The following is a 25,720-nucleotide window of genomic DNA, read 5'->3' on the forward strand; positions in this document are numbered from 1 at the left end:
TGCTTCAAAATGAATTGCATGAGGGGGGCTCAATTGTCTCCTTTTGGTCCTGCGAGGCCTTCGAGCTGGGTTGAATGGAGGACAGAGCAGCAGGAGGCCCGCCAAGTGTTCTGTCACGGGGTGTAAAGATAAACAATCGATGGCACGACATGGGGGGGGTTGCTTATCCTTGTGATGAGCCGCAGATTTACACCTGGTTTATTCGCTACACTGATCTTCTGAAAACTAGAGTTGACTCAATTATTTTTATTCTTAATTAAGAATTAAGTAAATACTGGTTGAAATCAAGGTTTAGTTCCTTTTTTGACATAAAGGGGGCAGTCCATTATTGCAATCAACACGTTCTCTGATTCACCAGAGCAGGATGGGTCACTATCACAGTAAGTGAGGTTCTGAGATTGAGAAGAGACACAATAATAGACTGGTTTGCCCCAGCTGACTTTGGATTAGTCAATGCAAAACAACCAGTCAGAATAATTTACTTTTCAAAGAATAAATGTATTTTTTTGGAAAGTGAGGCTCTTGTTTGCATGGGTTTGCTCCACAAAACTAGATGAAGAAACCCATGCAGAAGCTCAGAACTGTGAGGCAACCAGTACACTAACATGCATGCACATTAGGGAGAATTTGAGTATTTTTTTCCTCTTGTACTTGACTGCTTATGGTGTCAACCTGTGGTTTCCACTCAAAAAAAGTCCCCCGCTGACCTTTTTGCACCTAGTAGGGGTCCCTTTGTCTTTTTGCTTTTTTTTTTTTTTTTTTTTAAGAGTCACCTCCATTTAGACCAGAAACCTGCACTCAGCCTGCCACAACACCGTAAAATAACATTCAGTTTTGTCCTTATTTAGATTTTTATAATAGTCGTGTAGTTTTTGTGTGATTCAATGAACGGGTTAATCTGAAGTCATCCGCCAAGTACAAAAATGATAAAATGAAAATTCCTCCGCTGCGGCGACACATCGAGAGGGAAAACTTTTCAGCAAGTTTCTTTTTCATCGTACTCTCGACCTAACAAGCGAATATATTAATAGAATAAATCATTTTTGTACATTTTGAGTTTACATAAGTAGAAAACGAGTCTTGGTGGCTTTAAAAGAGACATCATTTTTGGTAAAAAATAGATCCACTTGAAGGGCGGAAGGATATCCGCTTTTACGTCTTCACTCGTTGACAAGCAATGGAGAGGTAGAGAGGTGCGACGCGGCGCCTGAGCAATTTAAGTCAAAACAAGGACTTTTAAAAACTATCCACGCCTAAAAACGCGTGCTAGCAACTTATCAAGAAACTACCAACATGCTTTAATTGATCTTCGTCGAGTTACTATTTTTTCATCTACTAATTACGCACGCGTCAATTCCCAGCGAAGCCGGACTTTTTTTTTTTTTTTTTTTTGAGAAGTCACCGTCCGGCGAGGCAAGCAAGCAGGCAGCACACTTTTGGGACTCGCGTGACCTTATGTGGATTTTACACCAAAAAACATGGAGAGGTTACCCGGTTTCTCCTCGGGAACGTCGCTAGTCTTCGTCCTGACTTTCCTTCACCTCTCCCAGGGTAAGTGTCCTCTCTTACGGCGAGTTGTCAACTTTTTTCCCCCCGACACCTTGGCGCTTTTCCCTCGCGTAGCATCACTGCGCGTTCACTTGTACTCCGCACTTTTCTTCATCCTTCCAAACTCATCCGGTAATTAAGTCACATTTTAACGACATTAAACATTTAAACAAACTACTGTTAAATAAACAAACCCTCTGCTTTTATTATCTTAAAATGAAGCATAAGTTATTTATGATGTTATCACAGAATCTTAAAAGGTCCGAATTTACTCACCTTTTGTAAGGTCAATAAATACAACACGTCATTTTCTCAAATTTAACTTTATTTACTTACGATTCGATTAAATGATCTTAACTAAGATTTGTCTAATGCAGTGCTTGTAAAACTTTTAACACCCCATAAAACATGTTTTATTTGAATTTTGTAACTGTACTAAAATAAAGTGTAATTACACATTCTCCACAGTAGGTGGAGTAAATTTATATATTTTTATTGTTTTTTTTAATTGTCATATCAAGATACAGTGTTATGACAAGGTGTACTTTTATATTTTTTAGACAATTTAGTTGTGGCACTGTGCAAGATATTTTCTTCTTCCTGGGGGTGACAGAAAATAGAGAAACACTTATATACTGTCACAATACCAATAAAAACAAAAGTGCTATTGTGTGCGTGCATGTGTGTGTGTTTTAAGCTGGTTACCTTTCACCTTTTACTCAAGTTACTTGCACTGATACTTAAGTACAGAGTGTGAGTACTTTTTTTTCCATCTGTGACAATGATGGCTAACAGCTGGACATAACACGCTCCATAATTTAGCAAGGGTCGTATAATTCATTCTCAACGACTGTGTTAATGCAAAACAAACTGTTGCACATGTTTATTTTGAGCACATGAAAACACAAAGTCACATGCAGCAACTAAAGTCTCGTTTGATTGTCTTCCAAGCGGGGACGGGAATTCGATCGGGGAGGTCAGGGAGGTGAGACTCATTGGTGATTTGGCGAAGGCATCGCTTCTGATTTGTGGAGGAAGGAAGTGTGCTACTTTTTCATTTGTGAAGCAATTACAGACAACAAACTGTTCTTAATAACTGCTAAATTAGCTCATGTTAGCCGGACAGCAAGAAAATGTCCGTTTTGAGCAAATAACGTTGCAAAGCACAAACTTTTTTTTTTTTTGAACGCAGCATAACTGGCACACAAATATTGCATAGTGGAACACAGCGGCTTTCAAACCCTTAATCCACGATCCGTAGTGCCGAGCCGCAAGTACTAGTTAAAGCAGACAGAAAGGCGCAAACTGGAAGGCCAGCTCAAGGAGAAAGTTATAAAAAAATGAAGTGATTTATTTATTTTTTTGCCCAACTACTAATCGACTATGTAGTGAGACTTCTAATTTAAATATCACCATTATTGTTGGGTTTTGTGTTACAGATGGCAATGTTTTTATTTTGTGTTTTGCAATCTGCATCATATTTATTCTTGTTGTTTTTACAGACATCTGAGAGTATTTATTATTGAGAATTCCAAGTTTAAGGTCCTCAATTTATTGATTAGCTGTCGATTTCACATTTCCGCCTGTTGATAAACTACCGCAATGTCCTAACTTGATTATATTTAGTCTATTTTCAAGCCTCATTAGTTCTAACAACACGGCGACGCCCCTCGACAAAAGCTCCTTAACGAGTACGGAGCGACGTTTATTTAACTCCAATTGGATACATGCATGGCTACTATGAATGCCCAATGAGTGGAAATCACACAAAAGGAGAAAAGACAATGCAAAAGTGCTGCAGGCAGTGCAAGGAGGAGCAGTGGAATGTTGTTGGTGTTTGACATTCCATCACCTCCCCAGCCCCCTTTCTCGCTCTTTCTCACACATGCATACAGTACGTTGAATTAACCGTAATATACCAAGATGATTCCTATTGATTATCCAACATCTTTGCAATATTATTTAACGCGGAGATTTCCAAACCAGGGGTTCCGAGCCCCCTTAATAGTGGGGGCAAAGATCACAAGGGGGAGGAGCAAAGGCTTTGTCGCTGTTAAACTTTTATGGGCGCACATTAAATCAACTCATCATAAAACGCTTACCAGTCCGTTTACCACGGTGGATTGTAACAGGGCTTGCTTTCTCGATGGAAGGCATTTGCTAACACAAATGTGAAATGTCACAAATGTCTTATGTCAACATGGCGTGGTGTGTCGTCCCCCCCCCCCCCCCCCCCCCCCTTGTTGCGACAAACATAATAATAAAGCCCTGCCAAGTGTTTGCTTTCTATGTGTGTGTCGTGTGGGAAGTAGCAAGTTGGCATTAGCATTATCTCGACATGCAACTTCATCATGGCGATGAGATGTGGAATGTGAGAGCCACTCAACTCCTGGTATCGTCGGGGATGCCTTCCAGATCCAGAGTAGACCGGTTCTTAAAGTTTGACAAATATTTTTAACTCCGGCAACGCAGGTTTTGAAGACTTCATTGGTATCGGGGCACTGGTATTGGGGGTTTTTCTTTTGGTAAATGGCAGCGGAAAAAGGGTTATAGCTTCTGTCCTGACCTACATTTTACTGGTTTTATCCTCGGTGGAATTTATGAAAGAGATGTTCAGGAACAAAACGCATGAGTTAAAAAGAATCAAAACAATCTGATTGACTGCAATTTTGCTGACGAGTTTGTTTTCCCTTGTCGGACGTGAGGGATGGACTTGCTAAATTTGCTCTTCAGCACTCCGATTTTCTTCAACTTGTACACACATGCACTTAAAAGTTTTTTTTTTGGTATCATTTTGAAATATTTTGGGCAATTTTTTAAAATGAATGACTTCCCTTCTGGATTTCTTTCTTCTACAAAAACTCCAAGTGATCCGAAAAATGTCAAAACAATCCTCATAATATCGTTTCATATCTCGAAGTAATTCAAACACAAAATATTTGCATAGCTATTGAACTTAGGAGGCCTACCCTGGTCTTTGTTGCTACTTCCCGTAATTACCGGCGCAGTCGATGAGGCTACGCCACGGCAGCAAACAGAAGAGAGCAATTTAAGCTAATTAGCCTTCTTGACGCCGTGACGCTAAAGAGCTAAAGCAAATGTGTATTTTGTCTACATTGCACTGAAATGCAACAAAGCTAAAAATATTGACTCAGTGTATGGCTGTTAAAGAAAAATAAGGTACTGTAGATTTTCTGCTATGTATTTTTCTTAAAAGTTAAAGACAACTGAACTGCACTCAATTTTATTACCTGCACAGATTATTACTTCCTACCTGCACAAAGGGAGAAAAACTTTTTGAGTTGTTTTAAAATAGCCCAAATGCGATTCTAGAAGATGCCTTATAGTGTGTGAAATGCATTTTTTTTTTTTTGTGCAGCAGCTCAGCCCTTCCCTCCGAAGACAAAGCAATTTGTTGAACGACTCACAACACTGCATTATTTCCTCGACCCCCCCCCCCCCCCACTTCTACCCACCAGAACTTCTTCACAGTCTTTTCCATTCCAAGTGTTGTTCAAGCAGATAGTTCGGAGCATTGTGTATCATTTAAGGTGCTTGCTTGACCAGTTTTGTTCTCAGCGCCCTTAATCCTCATGCATTAAATAGTTGCCAGTCAAAATGTGGAACAAGGAAAGGTGCGAGCCCGACCACAGGAAGCGATGTCTGCGGCGGTGAAGGTCGAGCGAATTACACAAAGCGTTGAGTCCGCGCTGCTCAACGGGTTAGAAAATTAAGAAGGAATTACCGCCGGCTGCATTCCTCAGCCAAATAGGCCCGTAAACCCGGAGACAGTCAGCCAGGGTGAACCGAGTTAGTAGGAAGTCTAAGCCATGCCACAAAAAAAAAAAAAAAAAATCGGCCCTATAGACTTTGTGACATGTTTAAAAAATGATTTTACACGCTGAACATGTAGTCTGGTTCTTTTTAGCCTCTCCCTTTAAAAACTTTGGACCTGAGTGAGTAGAGGGAAAGTCCCTCAAAATAGTTTCGACTGTTTTGATAATCGCTGTCTGATTTTTCTTTTGTTTTTTTTCTTCTTTTGTTTCTGTCCCACATATTTACACACTGGCTAATTTGCCACTAAACACGCTCGACCGACTCCTCTGTAATTCTAAACGTAAGTGGACCGTCTGCCGCTTAATTAGTGGGTCACGCCTAGGCTAAAATCTCAAAGTATTCTGGCTAATTAACGACAGTCCTGCCTTGATTTTAAAGTTAGATTTCTTCACTTGTTACTCAAAACCACTTTACCTTTAAATATATATAGTAAGATCTTGTAATAATAATAATTGAAGAAGAGTTTCACAAATAAGCAGGATTATTAGTCACAAATCATCTTTCACCATAGAAATGAATAGAAATGCTATTAATTGGTTCCAAACTCCCTCCAAAAACACACAAAAAAAGAAAGATATTTTTATTAGGAAAGATTTATTGCTTTTAGATTATTATTAAGAATTGAACAGTTTTGGCCAGATTTTTTATTTCACTTGTGCTGTGACGTCAGAGGAGCCAATATTTCGCGTGTGCTGTTTGTGTGGGCCTGGCCGAGCTTCCCTCGGGGTAACGGTGTTTAGTTTGAGCCTCATCTCCCTCCTCCCATGCTGAGCCAAAGGTATTTTATTGCACGTTTCCATGGCGACGACTCGGAGTGCAGGATCTGAGCGCCTTGTGCAGCGATTTCAGGAAATGACTTGACTTCCTCACTTAGCGTGAACAACTTCCTGTCCTCCGCCGCGTGGATGTGTGCCAGGGCTCAGGGACGGCGGTTTGTGTTTAGTCTTTGCGTGTTGTTTTCCTAATTACTTCCCCCTCACTCTCGCTTGTTTTCTACCCCGCTCCCCCCCCCCCCTCCCTCTGGCGAGCGCGACGAGTGCGAGGTCAGATTCAGAACATCCGATACGCTCACACACTCCAGAAAATAATAACCAATATGGATTTTTTTTTTTGCGGTCCCAGTGGACTGTCTTGCATGTGTGCACGCTAGGATTCTAAATTTCACGCCGCTATACGTCCAGGCATCCCCATGTCGAATGGCGTCAGACGAAGAGGCCTCCAATACATTCGTCACCATTCGAGAATGAACCGCGCGCACGTTCCGAGTTCCGCCGCCGCAATCCGATCACGTCTGCTTCTAGTCACAGACACTCTTGAACTCTGGTGACCCTGAGATGAGTCGCAGGCACAGGAAGTAACACCACCGCTCAGCGTTCAAATACTTTTGAGCCTTTTCTTAGTCAAAAATATTAAATCACATATTTTAGTTGTAAAATTTCAGCCATTTTCAAACTTGGAAATTCAAGTTTGGCTCTTTATAAGGGATCCTCCTGAGCTCTTCTTTGTTGAATTTAATACGTTTCTTGTTTTCCCAAAAATGACGAAAGCAGTGATGCTATTCGAAATATGATTCATCACGCTCAATCTGGCACGCCTCGCAGCGTCTTTCTACATTTGGCAGCCACATTGCGCGGATTAATAAAAACTGAAACACTGCATGTCTTTTTGCCTGCGTGCGCCACTTGGGTGTCTGCAAAGACCACTCGAGCCGAGGCCCGGTGCCTGCACAATGGCCGGTGTGTGCGGCTATGAGTGTTTCATTGGCAGGGAGATAGTCGGGCTTTGTTTTCGTTCCTCAAGGCTCGTTTCTGTCTGCCGGCCCTGTGACCGGTCGCTAATCCGAGGCCAACCTTACCGCGTTAAAGAGGAAGCTATCACGCTGCTTTATCTCGCGGCGGGAGAAGGAACAGCGACGTGTGCTTGAAGTGAAAAACTTTATTCAAAATGTCTGACAAAGCTCTAATTTTTCTCTCTTACAGCTCTTCAATGTGTAGATGACAAAGCGCCATGTGTTAACAACGCCACCTGTCAGACCTTTAGCAACGGCACCGGATACTGCAGGTAAGCGCAAGCTAGCTCTCCATGCTAAAAAGCCGGCCGAGCGAGTCGGGCTTTTATATCAATCCGCAGCGCCATGAGGTTTCGCTTTGACGAGAGCGGAGAATAATGGACTGCTTTGTGTGAGAAAGTCCACGGCGACTGGGAACAATACCAAGACACACATTTCCACTCTCCAACATTTTATTTAGTACCTTGAATGTTATTTCAATCGGCCTTACTAGCGATTGAACAGATTCTGGCATTGCCGCTGTTTAATTTTCCACTATTTTCCCCCCCAGGTGGTATTCAAGTTTGCGAAAAGACAAATGTAATCGGTCACGTTTATTTAGAGCAAATTTTAGTTTGAAAGTTCTGGAGGATGTTGCTCGTTCGTTCGTTCGTTTTCTTGAGTCTGTGCTTGATTCGAGTGGTCCTGTTGAGTTTTACAGCATGAGCTCCGCTTTCTGACTTTTTTTTCTTACTATCTAATTAAAACCCAGCAAATGTCATCACTGTGCCAGCCCGCCAACATATTTCATCAGGTGTAGTGTGAATCAGCTCGTGTTCCCACACCGTTGGGAATGCCAGGAGTGACTCTTGTAAAAGGGGAGCCGGAGTGAGTCGCATTATCTTCTTCGCTGTTTGACATTCTTTGTCTTCTCGAAGGTCAGATAGCAAGTCAAGCTTGTGCGTGGAGTCATTTTATTTAGAATATTTTAATATTAAGACGAAGGATCTGATCAGTCACCTTGATGATCAACCGACTTTCGTTAAATCGCCGGAATGACGCATTCCTGGCTGGTGGTCGCGGTGGATATTAAACAACATTGATTTACTCGGACCCGGTCCCGGCTTCTCTCTCACGCTCTTTTAGGACCAAACATCCATCACGGATGGCTCGTCTGTGTTTTGCAGACCGACTCCAAATCTTCTGCAAAATATCAGGTGACACGTTGAAGGTCATCCTGACTGTTAAGTGGGTGACTGAGGATTAACTGAAATCGAGTTTTCGACCAAAGTAGAGTTGAAAACAGACTCTTTGCTCCTGCGAACATGCTAACGATAAAAAGGAAGCACACAAGAGAGGATTCTTTCATTTAGGAAAAGTCAGCTGACAAACGTGACTGCCTACTGTTATACTGATTAACTCTTCACTCAAATGTTTTTTTTTTTCTTCTACCCGCACATAGACACACACGCCCTGGTGCACACTTGCCCTCTTTTTTTGTCCCGTCTTCCTTTTGCTTTTGCTCAAAGGGCTCATTGTTAACCAAATCAAATTTTCTATTTGCTCATCTGCTCAGTGAATTAAGGCAGTCGCTTGTAAGTAAACACTCACTCTAGACTTTTGGTCCGCATGGATGATTATTTTTTTAGATCAGCCTGGTCTGACTGCATCCTATCAGGAAGAACTTCGGCGAACCTCTTTCGCGCCGATTTTTAAGTTGTGAATGCAACTTGGGAAATGCGATTCATCTATTTTTTTTTATTTCTCAAATCCCATTTTGGACAACAAATTGAATAGGAAAGCTTACCAGCTTGTCATTTTAGGGCAGGGTTGAGAGAAGCTGCCCAACCAGTGTGACCACAAGCCATTAGCTTGCGTGTGAAGAAAAAAAACATGTTATCTCTTAATTGCTTGCTATGCTGTTCACGTCTTGCATCATTACTGAAATAACACCGCATGTAAATTTCTTTTCACAACGTGGTATGCGGTTACATAAGTTGATCTCCCCGTACGTTCGTTTTAATATTCCCAACTCATTTCCAAGATGGCCGACTCACTGTTAGCGGTTGAGTTGCCGCAAAATAAAATTCCTTTATATATAGTCAGGTGATGATTGAAAACCGGTCGCTCTCTCATAGTCAGGTTCCAGTAAAAAAAAAAAAAAAAACTGTGTCGTGCAGACCTGTTGCCTGTTTGATCTGACATGCAGAATTTGCCCGCAGGGCAGACAGAGGAAGAGAAAAGGCCAAAAGAAAAGAGGATGTCTCTTTTCAGGTAATCTGAGAAGAACTACCCCAGAGCACAAATTCTTACTGATGAGAGAGCAACAAGTGAAGGGAATGAGGCGGGGGGGGGGGGGGGGGGGGGACTATAATTTGCCTCCTGCTACTTTCATCACATTGTCAGTCATTTATCCGTGACCGAGTCCCTTCATTGGAGGAAAATAAAATGGCCGCCATATAGGATAAGGATAAATTCTAAACACGATTTGTGCCAATTTTTGTAATGTCTTAGAAATCTCTCTGGTCCTCCCCCAGCTTGCTAGATGTGGTTAAAAGTGCAGCCACGATGATAAGAGCCTTCTTTGTGTAGGATATGGCTCACTCGCACACGCACAAGCAGCCATTTTGGTTAAAAATATCTTCATAGTTATCAAGGCTACCAAAATATATTATTTTATCTTCTAAAAATAGTTTTTTTAATGGCTGTTTTTTGGGGGGATTGTAAAGACTTGCTAAAGCAAACAAACAAGTTGTAATGGACATTCATATCCAGACTGGTAAGAAGACTTACAAAAGCGTGGGGAATGTCGCAACCAGCTACTAGTGACAATTTCTTCCTGTCACTCATTGATGACGACAAGGTGGGCCAAATATAACTCTTTTGTTATTTTTGAATCATCCAAAGCTTTGCGCCAAATGTCACCTTTTGGGCATTTCAAACTTCTGTTAAAGTGGCACTCGGGTGATATAAATCAAGAATGACAAAGGTCAGGCTCTTTAAAGTCTGTACGACTTTTTTTTTTTTGATGGGGGACAAAACTTTCAAGTAAGGTAATGAGTGTTCATAAAGTTTGAAGGTCTATAGTTAGACCTCATTACAACCACAAGGACAAGATGATGACTAAACGCTACGCAGAGAGCCCATGCCGTCTGTCAACCACAGTTTCTTACATGAGCCTTTTTAAACATGTCACGAAAAAAGCTTGGATTTTACCACGCGAGCCCACTGTGGACTCCACCCGATTTTGACTTCTTATTTTCGCCACACTTTGTTTAGTAAGCCTACTCAGCTTCCTGCTCACTCTGTAGATTTTTTTTCTTCCAGTCTAATTGTAGTTAGTTTCGATTCTCTGTGACACAGTTTTTACCAAATTCTCGGTATTGAGTCTTAGTAAGGGTCTCAGCTAGATTCAATTTCCAATGAAATAAAGATACATTGTAAATTTGCTACACCACAACACATGATTAAAAAAAATCATTCAAAAAAATTCAAGCCTTTGTCTCTGCTCTCAAATGATGTGGGCGGTGTCAAGCCCGCGATTTCTCTTGCTCGGCAGATTTTAAGCCGTTATATAAATTGCGGCATCCGGGAAAATGCATTTTCCAGGTTACAGTCGTGGGGGAGGTTTATTCTATTTCGCCCCTTGCAGTAAAGCGGCCATTTTGTTCACGCGGAGCCATTTGATAAAGCCACTAATGTATTATACACTTGACTTTTGACGTCCAGACATGCACACACAGGGCCACGGTACATTGAACAGACTTTAGTCAAGGCATTCATGGTTTGAAATGTGAGCCGAGTTAGACGCACACGTACGTTCACACGCTGCTTCCCTGCCATTGCCGCAGGGGGGGAAGAAAGCATGATGGAGTTATTAGGCTTCTTTGAGACTAGATTAGGGGTTGCGAGGTCTGCATTTCAGGTTTGAACTTTGGGGAACTAGCGGGGGTGGGGGGTACAAGGGGCCTGGTGTATGGATCAGCAAAGAAACGAGTTTGAGAGTCGCTATTGGTGAGATTCAACCCGATCCGAAGCTCCGCAGCCTGGCTGAGGTCAGCATGAGGTAGAGGAGGGAGAAGGAGTGCAGAGAGAAGAGAAGGAAGGAGTGTGTGTGAGTGTGTGTACGGGGGCGCTAATGTGAACCAGCTGTAGAAACCTGACACCTTGAGTTGGCTGGAACTGCGAGGTGGAGGACTGAGAAAGAGGTAAAGAAGAGAGCTGGAAGAGAAGGATTGAGAAAAGATGGAGGCGGGCGGGGGGGACAAAGAATTCCACAGATGCATAAACAGTCTCGTCGCCGAGACAATGTGCCGATGACAATGCTGAGTAATGTGTCATCTGTTGGCTCTTTTTTTTTTTTTTGACAGAATGCTTCCTCCCCGGTGAGACACCACTCCCTGACAATAATATGAATCATGCACAGCCTTGTCTGTTTGCCGTGAGCTGGAGCGAGACTTCCCGAGGCTAATAAAGAAAGCGCTCCATCTGGTACTGGAACCGGAAGGACTGGGTGTTATCGTTTTCCGACGCTTTGGCATTTTGGATTAACTCGAGTTGAACCGCAGTGATTTGATGAAATTTACTTGCACCACTTTTTAGAGTTAAAAGATCGGGATATAACATTAGCGCCTTTTCTCCACGGGCTCTTCAGTGATGTCACCTGAGCCCGTCGTCCTGGGAGGCAAGTTTATAGGGGCCCATTGTAGCAGGCGCCAGTTCACTCAATCATCCGCCGTCCCAAGACGGCACCCGCACACTTTCCAACAATGCCGCCTCGGCCCACCGGGGGGATATCGTACGAGATGTTGTGACAAAACGATACACTTGGCAACCAACGTCCCGTCACCCAAGTGCGGAATAGAAAGTTTCAAAGGGAACATAAGTCTCAGATGTGACCCTTTGTGGACTTTCAATGTTGTGTAATGTTGTAATTTACTTTCCCAGCAGCAGAAAAAAAATAGACCGACGGAGTAAATGCGGTGGAAAAGTATTTTTTTTCAGTTTGACTGTACGCAAGATGTTGTCGTGCCCCATGATGAAACGTGCTAAATCAAAAAAGCGACATCGGTTATGGTGGCGTGGGCTCGCCGTTGTGTGATGTGGTCAACTTTTGAACGCTACTCAAACATAGACTTATTCATCTGGAACGGCTTGGATGGCAGGAAAAGGAGGGTGGCCTTGTGGGCGGAGCTTAAACGGGAGTGGCCCGACCGTGGCTTGAATGTCGACGAGCAAACATTTGGGGAGATGATGGTCGTGTTATTTTTCATCGATTGTCTGAAAAAGAAAGCAGCCATGGTTTCTGCCAAGCCTCTGTCAACAATTTCCAGCTGACGCTACTTCACATCCTTCTGCTTTTGAACTTCTTCTTCTCTGACCTTAGTTTAACCTTTATAACTTCCTCCTTTGTCCTGGTTATCATTTTAGTACATCAATTCGTCTTTAAAGTCAGTCGCGGGCGGTCGATTTGTGTTTATCCGTTCTTAGAAACCATCAAAAACACCGGTTTATGTCTAAATTACAGAGAAAATGAGCTTTTTGTAAATGATTTTGTGACACCACAAAAATTCTTGACTGATATACAACCGAGAATAATGACAAATTCACGCCTACTTTGGCATTAATTCGTTGTTTGAATTCTCGTGCAGATGCGCACCAGGCTTCCTGGGCGAATACTGTCACCACAAGGACCCCTGTCATCCCGGTTTCTGCTCGAACGGCGGGAACTGCTCCGTGAGCTTGCTCGCCGGTGTCCCCGTCCCGGGTAGCGCCACCTGCGTCTGTCCTCTGGGCTTCATCGGAGAGTACTGCGACATTCAGCAGAACTCCACGTGCCACCCCGACAACCCATGCGCCAACGAAGGAAAATGCACTTTGCTGTCCCTCGACAAATACACTTGCAAGTGCGCCCGGGGTTGGGCAGGTGAGCGAAAGACATCTTAGTCTCAGGTTTCCTCGGGGTTAGTCGACTTTGTGTTCATCGTCCTGAATAAAGTTACATTTGTTGTAAAGAGAAAGAAAGAAACTTTAAAGCGGATTTAATATGTACTACCTCTGGCTAAAAAGCGAAGCGGGGAGAGTCTCTGTTCGAATCAAACTTTTTGTTTCGTGGAAAAATTGACTTGCCGAGTGAGGAAATGATGGAAAGAAATGGATCACACATCTTCTCCTTGTTTTCCCGTTTGTAGGACAGCGATGTGAGCATGAGGACAGCTGCCTGTCAAGCCCGTGTGCCAATGGCGCATCATGCCGCGCTTTGCCCGGCGGTAAATACATCTGCTCCTGCCCGCCCGGTTACGCGGGTCCCCGCTGCCTCAACGACACCGACGAATGCGTGGCCTCCCCCACAAAATGTCAGAATGAAGGCACGTGTATCAACACCCCAGGATCCTACAGGTGAGACTCTAGATACCATATAAAACATTTTTAAAAATCTCATTTTTCCAAGTAAGAGCGTTAGCATGGAAGCTAACGACGAAGCATGGAAAGAAGCTCTTAAAATGTTTCTGATCAGGTTTTATTTCCACAGGTGTATTTGCGGCGCCGGGTTCACGGGTCGACACTGCGAGAGCTCCTACGTCCCTTGCTCTCCTTCGCCGTGTCTGAACGGAGGAACTTGCCATCAGAATTCGGAAACCAGCTACTCGTGCCACTGTCTTCCAGGTAAGGAGCTGAAACTGGAACCTTTTTTTTGGCTAGTGTAAAAAGAGAATGGATGTTTCATTTTATTGTTTGAGACCTAAACATTCGGGTCATGCTGGTTGTTTTGTATTAAACACAACGTCCTGTCACTCTTCTCCAGTTAGCGAGCGGACGCTACAAACACACAGTTGCTATTTCTACACGATGGGGGCATGTCATAATTCTTCCGTTTGTCTACATATGCGCCATCTCAGCCTCTATTTGACCCCTCTGTGTCAACCTGAACACACCTCGGGGAAAAAAAAGAAAAAAAAGAAAATGCCTTTACTGTGTACATAATGGAAGTCAGTGTTACGCTGTGTGTTTAGTTTCTATCGAAGGCATTGTGGTGTACTGACTGGATGAATGATGTGAAAAATTGTAACAACAAGAAGGAATTGATTTATGTTCTTGAAACATTTGATGGATTATCATATATTTTCTTCCAGGCTTCAATGGAACCAACTGCGAGAACAACATTGACGACTGCCCCGGTCATCAGTGTGAAAATGGCGGCACGTGTATGGACGGCGTCAACACCTACAACTGTCAGTGTCCTCCGGAGTGGACGGGTAAGTTTGAATTAATGCGATCGGCCGTTTTTGTACGCTGCTGCAACGACTTCTGTTTTCATTCCATCTTCATTCATCTCTCCACAGGTCAGCACTGCACCGAGGATGTGGACGAATGTCGTCTCCAGCCTAACACTTGCCAGAACGGCGGTACCTGCAACAACCTAGCCGGGAGCTACGTTTGCGTATGCGTCAACGGCTGGAGCGGACCCGACTGTTCGGAAAACATCGACGACTGCGCCACCGCCGCCTGCACGCAAGGCTCCACGTGCATCGATCGCGTCGCTTCTTTCATCTGCCTCTGCCCCCATGGAAAGACGGGTGAGCCTTCTAAGAACCTCTGGGCGTGTCTGAACTGAATCAATAAACACCAGTAGATGTCTTCAAATGGTTCTTGGACATTACAATCTGCGGAACAGGTCTACCCAGAACTAATATTTCCAAATTTAGATGATTTTATTATCCTACTGCCGCCCTTCCGTCTACCCTCGGGCAGATGCAGCAGCCGCGTTTCATGAGAATCCAACTCATGTGATCACCGCAGCTGACTTAGCTTATCGGCTAGTTTGTAGCTAATGATGACGATCTCACTTCATCTCTTTTCTTCAACCACCTTCAGGTTTGCTTTGCCACATTGACAACGCCTGCATGAGCAACCCTTGCAGGGAAGGCTCCCAATGTGACACCAACCCCATCACCGGAATGTTCCACTGCAACTGTCCGGCCGGTTACGTCGGCAGCACCTGCACCAACGATAGAGACGAGTGTAGCATCGGTGAGAGAGACCCGCCGGCAGTGCGACGCCAATAATTTACCAATCATATGTTTTTTTTTTTCCTCTTCAGGAAGCAACCCTTGCGAGCATGGCGGCCAGTGCGTCAACACGGACGGCTCCTTCATGTGCAACTGCGTGAGAGGTTACGCCGGACCACGTTGCGAACAGGATGTCAACGAATGCGCGTCCAGCCCTTGCCAGAACGACGGCACTTGCTTGGACCGCATCGGCGACTACACTTGCATCTGCATGCCCGGTACGCTTCACAAAATCAATTTAGCGTGATATCGTAATGTAAATTAATTATTTTTGTGACGTCCTGCAGGATTTGAGGGGACTCACTGTGAAATCGAGGTGAATGAGTGTCTGAGTTCCCCGTGTCTGAATCAGGGAAAATGCCTGGACCAGGTCAGCCGCTTTGTCTGCGAGTGCCCGGCAGGTCGGTAAACACCCAAAGTGTGGCAAGTTAAAAGGAAAGAAAAAAAAATGACAGACTTTTTTTTGTTGTCAGGCTTCAGTGGCGAAACGTGCCAGATAGACATCGACGAATGCTCGAGTACACCGTGTTTGAACGGAGCCAAGTGCATCGACCGACCTAACAGCTACGACTGTGAATGCGCTGAAGGTACGTTCATGACCAACTTTACGACTCGCTAATTTTAAAACCACACTAAATTTCACCCAATATCTCTCTCTCATTAGGCTTCACAGGTCTTCTTTGCGAAGACAACATCAACGACTGCCAGCCGGAGCCGTGCCACCACGGCGTGTGTAAGGATGGGATCGCCACCTTCTCCTGCGAGTGCGACCCGGGATACGTGGGCTCCATCTGCAACATCCAAGTGCAGGAGTGTCACAGCAACCCTTGTCAGAATCGAGGACGCTGCATCGACCTGGTCAACGCCTACCAGTGTAACTGCCCACCCGGGACTTCGGGTAAAACTATTTTTCCTGTATCTGTCCTCCACTGACCAGAAGTGGAGTTCATTTTCACTTTCCAGTCTCATACTTGCACTTCCTCTCTTGTGAAGTTCCTCTTTTGAAAGTTTGCTTTGCATGACACTTACGCGTTAGCTTCGTCATGCTGTGACACACGCCGAATGTATTTGACTTTTGCTGAATTACCGGTTTGTCCACATTTTTTGCACTTCCTGCTTAGGGCGTTTTTAGAAAGGTGTCTTCTAATGCCCTCTGGTGGTCAACTGACTGTATTACATAAAGAGACGCCATCCAGATTTATATGTAAAATATAATTTATATATAATAAAGTGATAAAATTATATATAAATAGAATAATTTCTAATAAAAAACGAAAATATATAATAATATGATGTAATTATAATCAAATATATAATAAAATAAATATTTTCTTCTTTCCTCAGGTGTGAACTGTGAAATCAATGAAGATGATTGTGACAGCAACCCCTGCGAGTATGGAGAGTGCCAAGATGGCATTAATGAGTACAAGTGTGTGTGCTCCCCAGGATACACAGGTATGCTTCAAAAACCACAATCACGATTGAATCTTCAAAGCAACGTTTCGTGCTGAAGTTCGCTGAGGATGCTCTTGACCATCCAACAGGACTCAGATGTGACGTGGACATCAACGAGTGCGCCTCCAACCCGTGTATGAGCGGCGGGACCTGCATGGACAAGGTTAACGGCTTCCACTGCCTGTGCCCGCCCAGCACCCACGGACCCCTGTGCCTCTCGGGGATCGACCACTGTGAGCACCAGCCTTGCGAGCACGGCCAATGTATCGAGCAGCAACACGGGTAAGCTCGAATAAGCCCCCCCTGGTCTCGTGTGGTTCTTTCTCATCTCCTTGTCCTTGCCACCAGGTACAATTGTGAGTGCGAACCCGGCTGGGGAGGACAACACTGCGAGCAGGAGAAAGACGAGTGCCAGCCCAATCCGTGCCAAAATGGCGGCTCGTGCTTGGACCGACATAACGGCTACACTTGCGTGTGCCAGCTGGGATTCAGAGGTAGCGTTACGACAACGTGATATCAATCATTTTGAGCTCAACTTAAACTCTATCTGCTCTCAGGTGTGAACTGCGAGAAGAACATCGACGAGTGCGCGTCCAATCCTTGTTTCAACCAGGGCATCTGCATCGACAGGGTCAACGGTTACACTTGTCAGTGTAGTCCGCCGTTCACAGGTCGGGCGCCATAACTACGAAATTGCGTCGTAAACCAAAATGTGATTTGTGAAATAATGAGTTCGATATTCCAAACAGGTAAAAACTGTAAGGACGAGCTTGCCCCTTGCGCTTCGCATCCGTGCGAAAGGGGAGGAGTCTGCCGTCCCACGGCGGACTACAGTTCCTACACCTGCCGATGCCCTGCCGGATGGCAAGGTACGTCATTTTGGTCGATGCCAGGACTTCCACGTGAGTTAAATTTCTGTTTCTCGCCACAGGGCCGCGCTGCACGGAGGATGTCAACGAGTGCAAAAAGAATCCTTGCAGGAACGGCGGCCGTTGTGTCAACAGCCCGGGCAGCTACATGTGTAAATGTCAACCCGGGTACAGCGGACATAATTGTCAGACAGATGTCGACGACTGCTCGCCCAGTGAGTTCGCCCTCGACGCTAGTTGGTGCGCGGCGATGAATCTTTTTAATGAAATAATTCTCTCGTGCACATTTTAGACCCGTGTTTGAACGGAGGTTCCTGCGTGGACGACGTGGGCGGTTTTGCCTGCGAGTGCCGACAGGGTTTCGCAGGCGGTCGCTGCGAGACCGAGATCAACGAGTGCGCCAGCCGACCCTGCTGGAACGGCGCCAACTGCCGAGATTACGTCAACAGTTTCGTGTGCGAGTGTCGGGCGGGTTTTGATGGATTCCTGTGTGAACACAACATCCAAGAATGCACCGAAAGGTCTGCTGCTCAACTTTTTTTTTTTTTTTTTTTTTTTTAATCTTTTTGTAACTTTTTCTTCCCTTGGCAGCTCTTGCCTGAATAACGGCACGTGCATCGATGACATCAACACCTTTTCGTGCCGCTGCCGACCCGGTTTCTACGGCAACTTTTGCGAGTACGAGCAGAACGAATGCGACTCCCAGCCTTGTAAGAACGGCGGGACCTGCACCGACGGCTTAGGCACCTACAGATGCACCTGTCCTGTAGGCTACAATGGACAAAACTGCCAGGCATGTGTCATCTTCTCGTATTTGATAAAAGACGTTGGAGTAGAAGCTTCCAACACAATTTTGACTTTCTTCCTCTTTCCAGAACTTTGTCAACTTGTGTAGCCAAGTGCGCTGTCACAACGGCGGCTCCTGCTCTCAGACCTCCACCTCCTGGACTTGTCATTGTCAAATGGGCTGGACTGGACTTTACTGCGATGTGCCCAATATGTCCTGCCAGGACTTTGCTGCACGAAATGGTGAGGACATTTTGTCTACTCACAAAATGTTCTAGCAGGTAGTGTATGTTACATTTAATTTTTTTTTTACTTCTCCAGGTCTGGAAGTGGAGAACGTTTGCAAAAACGCAGGGCGATGCGTGAACGTGGCTAATTCCCACCAGTGTCAGTGCCAGCCAGGATACACGGGCAGCTACTGTGAAGATATGGTAGATGAATGCCAGTCCAATCCTTGCCGCAATGGAGCTACTTGCAAGGACTATCAAGGCACATATGAATGTGTGGTAAGTAAATACTCCCTTCCATTAGCTTCTACCTCAGTCCTAAACACACATTTTGCTTCTGTAGTGTAAGCCGGGCTACCAAGGGGTGAACTGCGAGTACGACGTGGACGAATGTCACTCGAGGCCGTGTCTCCACGGAGGAACGTGCATCAACCTCATCAACCGCTTCACCTGCGCTTGCCCGCCAGGAACACAAGGTAAGCCCCGACTTCCTTCCACCAACCACAGATGTCGCATTGTCACGTGTCTCCACGCCAAGGTCTCCAGTGCGAGATGAACGTGGACGACTGCGCGCCCAAGCCCGGCTCGTGGGAGCCGCGCTGTCGTAACGGCGGTCAGTGCGTGGACGGGATCGGACGATATACGTGTACCTGCCCGCCGGGATTTGTCGGAGAACATTGTGAGGGTGATCTCAATGAATGCCTGTCTGGACCTTGTCACGCCGCCGGCAGTCTGGACTGCGTGCAGCTCGTCAATGACTATCAGTGCCGCTGCCGCCTTGGATACACCGGTATGCTGAACCCCACCGAGTGAGGCGATAATGAAAAAAAAATTCTTCTAATGTGTGGTCTCTTTTTGAAGGCCGCCATTGTGAGTCCGTAGTGGATTTGTGTCTGTCCAAGCCGTGCCACAACAGCGGCGTCTGCTCCATGAACATGAGCTCAGTTCACGGCTACACCTGCTCCTGTCCACCTGTAAGTTTCCCGTGCCACTTCTTCGTCAAAACCTTTTTATTAAAATTTTAGCCTAATAGAAAAAAGCTTAAAGCTGATTCGCTGTTGGTCATGATGTCAATGACTAGGCCACGCCCCCTCAATGCTTCAGTCACTTTTTTCCACTTAAGCCTTGTTCTTTTAACTAACCTCTTCCCGTTCTTTAACCCTCACACTTGCTTCAGACGGGCAACCATGGCCGAGGTATGGTCGACAAGCACTTCTTGTAAATAATCATCAAATGGACTTCTTACCTTCACATGCCATTGCAAGGATCGACACAAATCGACAAACCTAAATACGATTAGATGTTCCTTTTTTTAGGGCTTTGCTGGATTCAACTGTGGCGATCTGGAAGGCTACAGCTGCGCCAAGCTCCACTGCCAAAATGGCGGCAACTGCGTGGAGTCACCAGTAGGCCAGCTCTACTGCCAGTGCCAACCTGGCTTCAGCGGCCCGCACTGCGAGAGCAAGCAGACGTGCCCGACGCCATGCCAAAACGGCGGAACGTGCATCAGCGACCCTTCCAACCCGTACCTGTACAGCTGCCGCTGCCCGACGCATTTCTCCGGGCGCTACTGCGAGAACCAAGTGTCGGTTCCTCGCAGCCCTTCCTGCCCGTATCTCCAGTGCGAGCACCAGTCGGGCGATAAAGTGTGCGATACGCAGTGTAACAATCACGAGTGTCAGTGGGACGGAGGCGATTGCTCGCTCAACTGGAAGCAGCCTTGGGTCAACTGCACCGCTAGCGTTCCTTGCTGGGACTATTTTAAAAACGGACGTTGCGACAAGGAGTGCGACAACCCCGGCTGCCTCTTCGATAGCTTCGAGTGCCAGGAACATGCGCCCAGCACCTGCAAGTATGTCACCCATTCCGCCGATTCGAGAAAAAAAAAACCAATATGCTGTTTGCATAAAATAGTGCAAAAATTGAAAATTTAAGTTATCTTTATTTTTAGACAAGGGAGCCATTTTTAAAAGAGGCGTTACTAACTAACTAATTAAATAAAAGAAATAAAATACAAATAAAATACAAATTAATTACAAATAACATACAAATAAAACACAAATAAATAAATAAAACAAAAAAATGAACCAATAAATGTTTTGTTATTTACAAGGGGAGTAAAAAAAATCCAAAATGGCCGCAAAGCAGCGTAGTAAAATCAAACAAGACGTCAGTGTATGATTTTTTTTTTTTTTTTTTTTTTTTAGGTACGACAGGTACTGTCCGGACCACTACGGTAACCTGGTGTGTGACTGGAGCTGCAACACGGAAGCCTGCGGCTGGGACGGTCTGGACTGCGCCAAAGACACTCCGGCCAAAGTGATCGAGGGTACCCTGGTCATCGTGGTCCGGCTTCAACCCAAGGAGCTGATTGAGGACATGCGTGGCTTCTTGCGCTCCTTGGGAGCACTGCTCCACACCAACCTGAAGGTGAAGCTGGATGAGAACAAGGAGCCCATGGTGTACCCGTATTACGGACCAGAGGAAGGCCACGGGCGCCTCTTACAAAAGGGCAGAAGCAAGCGTGAGATGGAGAGAGAAGTTATCGGGTAAGGAGGAGAATCTTTGTTAAAAGTGATAAGTTTGTGTCTAATATCAAAACATTTTCAGTTCTGTGGTCCACCTTCAAATCGATAACCGGGAATGCGCTCAGAAGTCCGAAGACTGTTTCTCAAACACCAACGAAGCGGCTTCCTTCATCGCAGCGGCACACATTAAAGCCGACCTGCCTTATCCTCTCGTGTCCGTCAACAGTAAGTCGATTTCCCAGCCGGGCTGGTCAACAAGATCCGACTCTCGATGCTCCTTTTTAGGTGACCTGACGGTTCAAAAGATGCCCACGTTCCCCATGTACGTGATCGGCGTGGCGGTCGTCATCGTTCTTCTCATTGTGGTGTTGGGCATGCTGGCGGCCAAGAGGAAAAATAAACACGCGTTGCTGTGGATGCCCGATGGCTTTTTGGCCAATAAAAACGACAAGAGGAAAGAACCTGTTGGTCAAGATGACTTCGACATGAAGTGAGTGCTTGAATGAGGAGCATTCAAAGACATCAAAATAAAACACTCGTCTGCTCACCAGAAATTTCAAGAGCCCGGACGGAACCATGATGGATGGACGGCAGGGCCAGAGATGGATGGACGATGAGGTTCCAGCCAAGATCCCGAGGGTGAGTCGATGAGGAGACTCTCGGTTATTTCGATGTGTGCTCCAACTTCACGTCGCCTTTTGCTTAGAATGAAGACAAGCCCTTGCTCATGTCTTCCGACGGAGGCGTCGACCGGAGGGAGTGGACCCTGCAACATCGCAAGGCCGCTGATGTCATCCTAACTCCGCCACAAGCCGACGGAGAGACAAACTGTCTGGATGTTAACGTCAAGGGACCTGGTAAGAAGTTTTGAAGCCCGATAAAGTCCAAAATTTGTTCATCCTGCCACTCTTATTGCTCCTCTTTCAGATGGCTTCACGCCGCTGATGTTGGCTTCGCTCCGCAACGGCGGCGGCCCCGACTGCTCGTTCCCGGGCGAGGAGGAAGAGGAGAGCGGAGGCGACGAACCGGGTCCGAGCGTCATATCCGACTTGATCGCGCAAGGTGCTTCGCTCATGGCCCAGACGGACCGCACGGGAGAAACGGCGCTGCATCTGGCCGCTCGTTACGCCAGGGCGGACGCCGCCAAGAGGTTGCTGGACGCCGGCGCTGATCCCAACGCCCACGACAACATGGGCAGAACTCCTCTGCACGCCGCCGTGGCGGCGGACGCGCAGGGCGTCTTCCAGGTCAGGCCGGCATCAAAGAGATCAACGACACACATGAGATTCCTCACCAATTATAATTCTTTTTGCTTCCTTGTAGATTCTCATTCGCAATCGAGCCACGGATCTGGACTCCCGAATGAATGACGGCACCACTCCTCTAGTCCTGGCGGCCAGGTTGGCCGTGGAAGGCATGGTGGAAGAACTGATCCACTGCCACGCTGACATCAACGCTGTTGATGATCATGGTCAGTCATGCAAAAGGGAAAAAGAGGTTAAGATAATATGTAGGCATGTGATGGCACCAAAGCACTACTTTTACATCGCCTGAGCACAAACAGGACATAGGTGAGTTTTCAACATGTCTGTCCTTTTTTATCTCGCCGTCAATTCAGGTAAGTCGGCTCTTCACTGGGCTGCAGCAGTGAACAACGTGGAGGCCACGCTTGTGCTCTTGAAGAACGGAGCCAACCGCGACATGCAGGATAATAAGGTTGGTCATCGAATGAATGAATTTGAATTTTTTAATCATGTGACGAGGCAACCTGATGCCTTTTTTTTATTTTCAGGAGGAGACCCCTCTGTTCCTGGCCGCCAGAGAAGGCAGCTTCGAAGCCGCTCAATTGCTCCTCGACCACTACTCAAATCGCGACATCACCGACCATCTCGATCGTCTCCCCAGAGACACGGCTCAAGAACGGATGCACCACGACATAGTGCGCCTGCTGGACCAGTACAATTTGGTTCACAGCCCCCACAACGGGCCCAATCACATCGGCGGAAACTCTTCAGTCATGTGCGGGGCGAACGGAGCCGCCTTCATCGGCATGCGTCCCGGCCCGCAGGGAAAAAAGAGCCGCAGGGGCGGCGGCAAGATGGGGGGTGTTGGAGGGGGGACCAAGGAGCCCAAAGACATGAAGGCTAAGCGAAGAAAGAAGCCCACCGGAGGGGAGGGTCCGGGTGCCGGCGGCGGCGGTGGCGTCAACGGCGTGAAGGCAGCTGGAGGACTTCCTGAAAGTTCCGTCACCATGTCGCCCGTCGACTCCCTGGAGTCGCCGCACTCGTACACGGGCGACGCGTCCGGCGCGGCCACCACCACTGCCAACTCGCCGCCCCTCATGAGCAGCCCCGGAACCAGGCCCATGCTGCCCCCTGTCAGCCACATGCTGGGCCAGCAACAGCAGCAGCAGCAAGCCTGGGTGGGCATGAGCAAGCACGGCTACGGCGGCCACATGTTCGGCCTGGTGCCGCACCCCATGGGGGGAAGCCACCGCGGAATGCCGCAGCACCACGGCCACGGGGGCCCCATGCTGACCCCCATGAATGTCACCATGAGTCGGGAGCAGCTGCCCCCCATCGTCACCTTCCAAATGATGCCGCCCGGCGGAGGCCAAGGCATGATGAAGCAGCCTCAGCAAGCCCACGTGCAGGTGACCCAAGCCCAGCCGCAGAACCCTCAATCGGGACCCGGCCACCTCCGCTGCAGCCAGGCCTTGGTGTACCAGATGCCCGAGCCGATGAGCATGGGGCTCCCCCACCCCATGCAGCACGCCGTCAGCCACGGAGGGCCGCTGCCTTCCTATCCACCCATGCAGAGCCCGGTGGATAAGTACCCCACCCCGCCCTCCCAGCACAGCTTCACCACCCCCGTCAGCTCCGACGGCACCACCCCCAGGCATCCTCCCAGCGAGCACCCCTATCTCACGCCCTCGCCCGAATCCCCGGACCCTTGGTCGTCGTCTTCGCCGCACTCCAACTCGGACTGGTCTGACGTCACCACCAGCCCCACCCCGCTGGCCAACGGCCACCACGCCTTGCCCTCAGCCCGCCACACGCACATTCCAGAGCAGGCGCAGCTGCAGCCGCAGGCGCAGCCGCCGGCGCAGCAACGGGCATCCCAGCAGCCGTCGGCTTTGGGGAGCCAGCAAGTGTTCGCGTAGGTGGGCCGGCGGGCGGCCAAGTAGCCAAAGAATGACTCCTGGGGGTTCTACACGCTTCCGCGTAGTAACTTTCTTTGTTCCCATCATATGTATGTTATAGCCTTCTCTCTTTGCACTTAAGAAAACTTATGTATAGTTTCTAAAATGTCCCGAGCTAGAAATCAAATACAGTGGTGCCTTGACTGTTTTTTTTTTCTGTTACAAACTTGTGATCATGACACCCAAATTCAAAATGAGACCACACAGAGGTCCTAGAACTAATGAACTTGTACGGAACAGTATCTTTGTACAGTACACCCCCAAAAAAAATATTTTGTGCGTGACAGTGTCTCCATGTGTACCAAACAACCTCACGCAAAATTCGGTTGGCAAGCAACCATGGACTTTTTATTTGTATTTTTTTTTTTACGATCACATGGTCATGGAGATGGGGAGCGGGGATGATCCTTTGTGCCTCTTCTATTTATGCGTGTTCATGTTGAAACCACTTCCCTTTGGCCAAGCGTACGGGACTGGATTGCCTGTTTGTTATTCGTGACACCATCGCAAGCTTTTACTTGTAGGCAGTTACAAAAAAGGAAAATCATCGTTGGAAAGCTCCATTTTTTTTTTTTCCTGGTGTTGAAATATACACGGACGCACAGCACATTCTGCTTGTAAAGTCTGAGATTTTACTTGGCGAAGATTTTTTTTTAACGGCTTTTTTTTATATGAATACTGTGCGCACTTGATTGTAAATGATTTTTTTTTAACTGCCTCTTTTTCCATGTTTCCTTTCAAAACTATGTAACCTTCCTCTTTTTTTTTTTTGCTTAGTTACAATCATCGTCTGTGTCTGTTTTATGTCGTGATGCATAAGTCACGTCTCGAGGTCAATCAAAGTATTTTGTCTTTGAAGTTCTTCTCTGGAAAGCCATTTGAGCGTTTATTCCATATTCTTGGTAATCATCAGAAGGCACTTGTACGCTTTTTTCACTAATAAGTATTAGCGTAGGAGTAAAATGACTACTAGGAATGTTTTTTTTTTCCACTGCAAGTACCACTTTTGGATTTATTAAATGTAACTGCTAAAAACCGTCATTTTTGCTGGCATGCAGAATTGTCTTAAAGTAAAGTATAATAGGTTACGAAACTTGAGGTCAAGGATATGGAATAAATGTTCTCATGGCTTTCCGTACCCACTTGCAGTCGTGCATCCTATACAAAGGTCGCAATCGCGATTTGCAATTGACAATATTCTCAACCAAGTCGTGGTTTCAATTTCCACAAGAGACATTTGATATTTCTGCATATATAGCAGGTAAAAGCTATGTTTATAAAGTCTGTGTATATAGATGTTTCTTTTCATTGACCAGATGTAGTTGTGGCCAAGTTTGGTAAACTAGAACAAAAAGATCAGCCAACTTTCCTAATTAAAACCCGGATTATCAGCGTCGTGTGTGTGTGTTCTTTTATTTTAGACAGTCTTAT

General features: G+C 46.4%; 1 protein-coding gene across 2 annotated transcripts; it reads left to right on the forward strand.

Annotated features, from left to right (window-relative positions):
* Positions 1–1,137: 1,137 nt before the first annotated feature.
* On the forward strand, positions 1,138–25,680 carry notch2 (notch receptor 2). 2 transcript variants are annotated; one of them, XM_049722500.2, is made up of 35 exons: positions 1,138–1,551; positions 7,365–7,446; positions 12,805–13,079; positions 13,345–13,552; positions 13,686–13,819; positions 14,287–14,409; positions 14,497–14,730; positions 15,029–15,184; positions 15,255–15,440; positions 15,510–15,623; positions 15,696–15,809; positions 15,887–16,120; positions 16,567–16,677; positions 16,767–16,959; positions 17,026–17,171; positions 17,235–17,348; positions 17,427–17,546; positions 17,609–17,761; positions 17,839–18,067; positions 18,138–18,339; positions 18,422–18,575; positions 18,654–18,838; positions 18,903–19,035; positions 19,098–19,349; positions 19,421–19,533; positions 19,876–20,411; positions 20,767–21,108; positions 21,170–21,312; positions 21,373–21,577; positions 21,639–21,726; positions 21,794–21,944; positions 22,015–22,334; positions 22,411–22,558; positions 22,706–22,803; positions 22,880–25,680. In XM_049722500.2, exons 1-35 carry the CDS (start codon positions 1,479–1,481, stop codon positions 24,248–24,250), a joined length of 7,440 nt encoding a protein of 2,479 aa, XP_049578457.1. In that variant the 5' UTR covers positions 1,138–1,478; the 3' UTR covers positions 24,251–25,680. The 2 variants fall into 2 exon arrangements, with proteins under 2 accessions (XP_049578457.1, XP_049578449.1); XM_049722492.2 differs by having other exon boundaries at positions 21,170–21,577.
* Positions 25,681–25,720: the final 40 nt, after the last annotated feature.

Source organism: Syngnathus scovelli, chromosome 10, assembly GCF_024217435.2.
Source record: "Syngnathus scovelli strain Florida chromosome 10, RoL_Ssco_1.2, whole genome shotgun sequence".
Lineage (NCBI taxonomy): Eukaryota > Metazoa > Chordata > Actinopteri > Syngnathiformes > Syngnathidae > Syngnathus > Syngnathus scovelli.